Source organism: Sebastes umbrosus, chromosome 20 (assembly GCF_015220745.1).
Source record: "Sebastes umbrosus isolate fSebUmb1 chromosome 20, fSebUmb1.pri, whole genome shotgun sequence".
Taxonomy (NCBI): Eukaryota; Metazoa; Chordata; class Actinopteri; order Perciformes; family Sebastidae; genus Sebastes; species Sebastes umbrosus.
This window is the reverse complement of record NC_051288.1, coordinates 13,105,086-13,113,335: the sequence shown is the minus strand read 5'-3', so window position 1 is coordinate 13,113,335 and position 8,250 is coordinate 13,105,086. Positions and strand designations below refer to the sequence as shown.

Here is an 8,250-nt window from a genome sequence, read left to right as displayed (position 1 = left end):
TGCAGCGTGATTACATTTCAGCTGCTCAACTTGTGAACTCGTTTGAAGGCATGCAGAAGTCCTGACAAGTTATATACTTTGTGGTTTGCATCCTATCTTACAGTTCAGACAAACCCAAGGAATTTCATAAAATAAACATACAGTATGTTAAAGTTTTGGTATGATGAATACCTAAAATAACAATAAGGCATTAAATTAAAGGGACAATAAAAAATTCTGACCCAAAAAATGTAGGCTTATTTGACCTTCCCAACAGGCCTTAAACTTTTCACTAAGTTTCTCTAGTGAAAGGGTTCTCAACATCTCATACAAAATAATAATCATACCTCAGTTTTATATGTGTTTATCACCTTATTTCTAAACATTTTTATTATTATTTGCAAAGTGAATTACATACATGTATTGCAACATTATTTATCAATGTTTTTATTTGATTACTGATTACCAAATATTAAAAAACTCTTTAGACGTTGTTTGGGCATTCTTGACTAAATTCTGTCAACTTTTCTTTTTGATTTCTGTGTTCACACAGCCCTGAACTCTCATGTAATTTTTATGGGATTGGCAGGGTGTTTACCTACTGTGTGCTAATTAGTTTAAACTGGCACACACACACTTCAATTTACAAGGACAATGGGATTCCTCATTATCACCGAACAAGAACACAGGTACGAACAATTCTGCGGTTTAAAAAAAGGTCACAAATCTGACGGAGACTTTTCTTAAGAACAAGAACAAACTTGGGAAGATATTGGTGAATGAGGCCCAATCTTCTCTATTATCTAACTCACATTTATATTGACTATATCTTTTGACAGACATTCAGCATGAAAACACTGAGACACTGACGATTACTTTTTCTTGACAGAGAGCCAAACGTCTTTGTGCCTGTCAGTGTTTATTGTAATTGCTCTTGTGTTCATGCAAACACATGTCATTCCATAAGTGAACCCACAGAACAGGTTTCCTGCCCTTCACCACATCCTCACCCACATCACACCTCATTACTCCAAGCCCCATCGGTATTTAGACTTCCAATACCCATCTTCTATCAAAACAACAACAAGGACAGGTTGTGAATGGGCACAATAGAATGACAGTTTGATCGAAGTAGAGTGTATGAATGAATGGACTCACAAGAGACATTTATATGAGGAGAAGATGTCCTTAATTTTAAATATTTCAGAGGCATCATAGCCCCCCAAAAAAAAGGATAAACCTTGTTGCTGCACTATCAATATTTTGCTGTGAAAAGGTCAGCGCTTCCCAGGCACAACGTCCTGTCTCTGTCTGTGTTGATTCAACAATACACTCAATTGATTTTTCCTCCTGTTTTTTGCCGAGTCACTGACAAATACAGTAAATAAGAACTTTGTTTTCCCTTGACACAGGACAGAAGCTCAGCTGAAAACCAAACCTTGCGCCAGAGAGTTGGAGAGCACAGACAGTTCACTCGGTTCTCTTTAGAGAAACACTCGCATCTGCAGCTCGTTTATTAATCAGCGTGTGATTCACTGCTGAACAATTGACTTCATTTATTTTCCATCAAGTTGGCGTGATCAAAATCACAAATCTTTTAAGTGACACTTCAGAAATGCTAATTCAATTTGTGTGTGAATATTTCTTGTGCTGGAAAAATCACTTTAGCCTACAAATATAAGCTTAGGGCGACCAGGAAATGAAAAAATACCAGATTATAACAGATAAAAGAATAAATAGGTGAAAGGGTGAACAGAAGGGATTTATTTAAGAAACAGCAATACATGTAGCTTACTGCAATTGTTCTGCTCTTTACCTCAGCATACAAACATGTATCCATACTTGGAACTAAAAGTCTAAACCTTATTATGAATCATTCTGAATTTACAACATGTATATCCCATAAGATAAAGGGAAATATCCGACTTTATATGCACAGTTGTGAGTTAAAACAGTTGTATTTTATAATATTTTATAGGCCTGTTTATCCAACTTATTGGCATTTTTTTTAATTTGACATCAACTGCAGTTTTAATGGGCCAGAGTCATGAGTATATGCCCAAAACAATAAATCTAGAAATACTTTAGAAGTCAGTAAACAATGTGAAATAGAAAACTAAAAGTAAACATAGCAAAAACAGCTAATTGGAAGCAAATTCAGACAGATATACAACCTGATGTACATGTCGGCTACATTAAACCAAGTTTTACAGATAAGAAACTTATTAACAGATGAGAATTGGTAACATTGTATATGTTATTTTTGTATTAACACGTGAAATTGAATTCAGTGTCGAAAATCAATGTGCTTATTAAACATTTGCAAGTTACATGACTGTCCATAGACGTCATTTTCATCTCTCTAGTGCATTCAAAGGCCACAGATTCCTGCCACTAATATAGACCTATTAACATTTTTGCCCAACTAAAACTGTTTTTAAAAAATGCTTGTACCAAAAAGAAATCTTAAATTATAAAATAACCTTAGCGCTGTATTATCACCCATTTTGCATTGAAAATGTACAGTAGGCAGTTAATTAAATAAAGGAAAAGAAAATAGTTTTTTTTTCAGCTCTCATTGCAAGGCAGGTTAAAAACATTTCTAAAATAAAAATGAGTTAAAACCTAAACGTGTTTTTGTATTTCTGTCAGCTGTCAGATTCATGACAGTCCTCGTGTTGCTGGAGAGGTATGAACAGCCGGACAGCTCCAATCCTGGGCGCAGTACCTGGTGCAACCACAGGGTGGCGTTAAAGGGCGCAGTCTACAAGTTGCTCAGAGTAGAGAAGCAACAGTCCTGCAAACCAAAGACCAAAGACAATTCAACACTGACCTACATTGCATTTCCAAATACTGTATATGACTACCTGCTGTTGTATCATTAAACCTGCAGTAGGCAGAATATTTTTGGCATCATTGGGCAAAAATTACATAATAACCTTTCAGCATATTGTAATTTAAGTGTTCTAAGAGAAAACTAGACTTCTGCACCTCCTCATGGCTCTGTTTTCAGGCTTTAAAAAATCTACTTTGGCCAATCACAGGTCATTTCAGAGAGAGAGAGCGTTACTATTGGCTGTTCATTCAACGGAGGCAGCTGTCAATCACTCGCAAACTCTGATCAATCAGTCAAACTAGCCAGCGCTGATCAAATATATCAAATATGAATCAATATTCTGTTACTGTAATGCCTATTTCTCTCCTCAAATGTTTCCAGAAACATCTTGTAGCGTACTGTTTAGCTGTAAAATGAGAAAATTTCCTCCGGCTGGTGGGCAGTGCTTGGTATTTCCTCAACTGATCTCAACATGGCTGCCGGGTCACAAACTTTCTGAGCTTTTGAGAAATAGACATTGCAGTAACAGAATATTGATTCATATTTGATCAGCACTGTTTGGCCGTTTGATCGGAGTTTGAGAGTGATTGACAGCTGCTCAGAGACGGCAAGGCTCCAGCTCGGCTCTGATTGGTTGTTTTCCTCCGGTCTGTGAAATCTTACAGATGCCATTAGGAGCACCGGAGGAAACAGAGGCACATGTTTTTTTCAGATTACCTGTCTCATTCACTACTGTCAGAATATAGTGTGTTTTATAAAAATAACTTTTTTTCATCACATTTGCTCCAATTCTACCTACTGCAACTTTAAATAATGATACAGTAGAAGAATACAATTAAATATCCATGTGTTGTAAGATGTCTTACTGAAAGAGGGCCCCAGTTAGCTCATCAACAAGGCCACCTGAAAAAAAAAGCAAAACATACAAAATTTAAGAAAGGCTGAAAGTGGACTAAATATGCAAATAAACAATGCTACACACACAGTGCCAGTATTTACCTGGTGTGCAAATTGTGTCACACAGTATGGGGCAAATGTAGCAGGATGAGCATTCCTGAAAGACAAAGGGGTTCAAATGAGGAGGCTCTTGTCCCACTTAAACGTTGCCTTTAATGTGTAGTATTAACAGTGTTGATGCAGACGCTTACTTGGCAGAGTTCACAGTGATCCGACTCATCTCCCTCTTCACAGGGGCATTTCTCGCAGCTATTAGAGCAGTGCTAAAAGAGGCAGGGAGGAGTCACACAATGTACAGTTATGATTTCACTCTCCATTTCCAGAGGAGGTCATTTGAAATGAGCACAGGCTATTGATTACACCATTAAAGTCTCGTACCTCACAGATGGCGCAAACGCTACACAAAGAGCCAGGGTGGAATTGCAGTATGTCGGCGGCGGGCTCCTCTTCAATTGTGTCATTTGCTGCGTCATCATCATCTTCAGGCCCATCTAAAGTCAACAGAGTCAACGCCAAATTAGGCTTATAGAGCTACACCGATGAATCAGCTTATTGTCAATAAGTAGCAAGAAATTGCAGTACACAAATGTCTGTCATTTAGAGTCACCATTAAATAGTTTGTCCACCACTTTGGTCCAGACTGAAATATCTCAACAACGATGAGATACTTCATAAAGACCACGGGTTAAGGCCCTGTTCAGACCTGGTATTATCATGCGTCCTCAGTGATCGGATCACAAGTGGACAGCTCTATGTACAGGTGTGAACGCACTCAAGACGCATTGAGGACGCATTGAGATCTGATCGCTCAGACCACATTCAGAGGTGGTCTGGGCGACATTTGGCCACATTCTTTGAGCAGTGTGTACGTGAATGTGTCCTGGGCCACATCAAGGACCGTCTACTCAACTGACGTCCCGCTGGGATCCGCGGGTCTCTGAGCTCCTCATGTGAATAGACCGGCAGACGGGAGCGCCGTGTGTTTACTACGTGTTTATTTGCATATAGAGCGGGGAAGTGAGATCCGATCACAAGTGGTCACTCAAGACGCATTTGGAGACGCATTCTAATACCAGGTGGGAACAGACTGTCCACTTGAGATCTGATCACTCGAACGCATGTTAATGCCAGGTCTGAACATGGCCAAACATACGGCCTGAGGGCCAAAAACGGCCTGCCAAAGAGTCCACTAGATGACTTTGCAAAGTGTGAAAATTGCAGAGAAGTAATTCCTTTTTCAATAAAATGCACTGCTATTTCTATTTGTCCACTGGGGGTTGAACTGTCCTAATAAGAGTAGCAGGCCCTGTGGTGGATACGTAAAGGATAATGTACAGCTAGCGGGTCATTTTTGTGAAATAAACCCCTTCAGGGCGATGCAAGACCACTTAGCCCTCATTGGGGGCAAGTTGAGCCACGAGACCACTTTAAGTCTTATTTTGAAAACTGTTTATTTTAGATCCAAAGTGATTATTCCCAATGATGCACCGCATCCTAAAATAAATTATATGGACATGTTTTATTTGGAGACATCACGGTCATTCCCTAACTTTAAAGACAAGTAAAAACTGGCTCAACTCACCCCACTCTCCCCTACTTATAACAAAAGTAAGACGTAAGGTCCATGAGCAAACTAGATGAATAATAAGCTGGTTTTGTGTAGATAGATGTATCACATTGCAGTTGCATCGTAAAGAATAAAGAACAGCATGAGCACCGAAACGTCTAGAGATAAATAAGTTCTTCTTTTGGAATATTGCTTCTATTGAAATGTTTTTTATCAGTAATTGTTTTGGGGTCTCAAAATAGCCACATTGGTTCAACAAAAGGCATGAATAGTTTACTGCTGGGTGCCAGCTACCTCATAGATAAGCCAGTCTATTTCAGGACTGATATGTGTGACAGTGTTCTTACGGTGGCTGCAGCCAGTCTAACAATGTCAGGACACTGTTACACTCAGTGTTAATACAATAATATAATAATGTGTTATACACTATACAAAATGACTGCAGAGTTTAGTGTTTTGATAACCTGTATATATGTTAAAAACACATTTAAGAAAAACAATATATTAAATAAGTGGGAATACCGTCATCTTCCTCTGCGTCAGATGCATCCTCTTCCTCAGAGTCATCCTCATCCTCCTCATCCTCAGCATCACCTGCTTCCTCTCCTTCAGCTGCATCATCATCCTCTTCAGAAGAGTCCTCTTCCTCCTCTGCTGCTACCTCATCGTCCTCTGCTGCTACCTCATCAGCCTCCTCTTCTTCCGCATCGTCCTCCTCTTCCTCATCTGCTGCTGCCTCTTCATCCTCTTCTTCAGCATCATCCTCCTCTTCCTCATCTGCTGCCGCCTCGCCAGCCTCCTCTTCTTCGGCGTCATCCTCCTCATCCTCATCTGCATCCTCCTCCCCCTCTTCCTCATCTTCCTCTTCTTCAGCATCCTCCTCCTCCTCTTCCTCATCGGCAGCCTCTTCCTCTTCTTCAGCGTCATCCTCCTCTTCCTCATCGGCAGCCTCTTCCTCTTCTTCGGCATCATCCTCCTCTTCCTCATCGGAAGCCTCTTCCTCCTCTTCTTCCTCCTCCTCAGCAGCCTCTTCTTCTTCTTCTTCTTCATCCTCTTCCTCCTCCTCCTCCTCCTCAGCAGCCTCTTCCTCTTCCTCCTCCTCAGCTGCTTCTTCTTCTTCTTCCTCAGCAGCTTCTTCATCTTCCTCCTCCTCCAAAGCCTCTTCCTCCTCCTCAGCCTCCCCTTCTTCCTCCAGTTCATCGGTTTCTGCTTCATCATCCGATTCTTCATCATCTTCCTCCTCTGCTAGATGTTCCTCTTCCTCACCTGCGCCATCATCACCCTCAGCGGCGTCGCCCTCTTCAGCCACGACCTCCTCGACATGTCTGGCGTGGAGGCCTTCCTCTGCTTCGGCCACGTCCTGGGCACTCACCAGTCCGGAGAGCGGGCCCTGGGACGGGCACAGCAGGACCAGCAGGAGGCCCAACACCCAGCCTTTCACAGGGGACATTTTGGAAGACACAGTTCAGAACTACAAATCCACACTGGATGAACTTCTCTACCTGGTTTTCTTCCACCAAAAACAAAAACAATCGATGGGTTCTTAACACTTAAAAAAAACAGTTAAATCCACAGTAACAGAGCTGAAGGTGATTCAGTGATATTGTTCAGCTGTTTTGTTCCAAGTTGCAGAGAGAAGTGGAGAGGAGAGCCGAGCTCACAAGACCAACGGAGCAGTGTGCCAGCCTTGTGCTGAGAACACAGAGGACACAGTGGAAACACAACTGGGTAATATGCGTGAGTGACAAGGGCACATGTCCCGGGAAGAATGCTCCTGATGCCCTTAACCCAGTGTATTAGAGAGGTGGGTGTGTGCTTATGCGGGTATGGGGGGGTTAGACCGCAGGAGGGAGGGAGGGGAGAAGAGAGGTCAAAGAACATATGGAAATGAGAGGGAGGAAGAAGTTCAACTACTGACATTAAAGAAGTTATGAAGTTTTAATTTGATATAACCTTTGCTGTCATAGTGCTCAACGTATTCAGGAGAGCAGCACTCTATGTCTGTTATATACTACTTTTATTATAATTAGGGCTGTCAATCGATTATATCTAATCGTGATTAATCGCATGATTGTCCATAGTTAATTGCAAATTAATTGCACATTTTTTATCTGTTCAAAATATACCTTAAAGGCAGATTTGTCAAGTATTTAATACTCTTATCAACATGAGAGTGTGCAAATACGCTTGCTTTAATATATAATATGAATATATTTATTATTGGAAATTAATTAACAACACAAGATAATGACAAATATTTTCCAGAAACCCTCACAGGTACTGCATTTAGCATAAAAGATATGATCAAATCATAACTGCAGCCCAACAGGCAACAACAGCTGTCAGTGTGTCAGTGTGCTGACTTGACTATGACTTGCCCCAAAACTGCATGTGATTATCATAATGTGGGCATGTCTGTAAAGGGGAGACTCGTCCATAGAACTCATTTTCATTCACATAAATTGAGGTCAGCGGTCAAGGGACCCCTTTGAAAATGGATTGAATGTGTAATTGAATCTATTTTTAAAGCTGGCTGAAACTCAGGACTGCATGTCATAAAACTTTACAGCACAGTCATAAAAGCTTCACTGGTGGCAAATACAATAAAAATGATTACAAACTGTAATATTAGTGAGTAATACACCTTTTGATGGTGTTATCACAGGGTTAAACCAACATCTCAGAAACAGTCTCAACAGTGAAGCTGATATTTGCTCGCCAGTCCCAAAGCAGAGGAGAACATGTCAGGATGATGTATGGGATGGATGTAAATAGAAGGAAATGGAGATGATGGCCGTCTGCAGCAACGGACATTCCAAAGAAATGTTTGATATTTGCAGTAAAGCGTGTTTTTATTACAAGGTTTTCATTATGAAGCCAGATGAAGGACAGTTTGAGTCAGTGGCACTGC

General features: G+C 40.8%; 1 protein-coding gene across 1 annotated transcript; it reads right to left on the bottom strand.

Moving 5' to 3' along the window:
- Positions 1-3,677: 3,677 nt before the first annotated feature.
- On the bottom strand, positions 3,678-7,094 carry LOC119479430 (cilia- and flagella-associated protein 251-like). Its single transcript, XM_037755010.1, has 6 exons — positions 6,367-7,094; positions 5,862-6,312; positions 4,151-4,263; positions 3,964-4,035; positions 3,815-3,869; positions 3,678-3,718 (listed from the first exon to the last, which is right to left on the bottom strand). Exons 1-6 carry the CDS (start codon positions 6,787-6,789, stop codon positions 3,678-3,680), a joined length of 1,155 nt encoding a protein of 384 aa, XP_037610938.1. The 5' UTR covers positions 6,790-7,094.
- Between the last annotated feature and the right edge of the window lie 1,156 nt (positions 7,095-8,250).

Bases quoted from the DNA above. Each gene is read 5' to 3' on its own strand.
- LOC119479430 (XM_037755010.1), bottom strand. From the start codon at position 6,789: ATGTCCCCTGTGAAAGGCTGGGTGTTGGGCCTCCTGCTGGTCCTGCTG. The intron at 6,313-6,366 runs GCTGCTGAGGAG...GAGGAAGAGGAG, and splicing joins AAGAAGAAGAAGAAGAAGAG to GATGATGCCGAAGAAGAGGA. The intron at 4,264-5,861 runs GTATTCCCACTT...TGTTGACTTTAG, and splicing joins TGACGCAGAGGAAGATGACG to ATGGGCCTGAAGATGATGAT.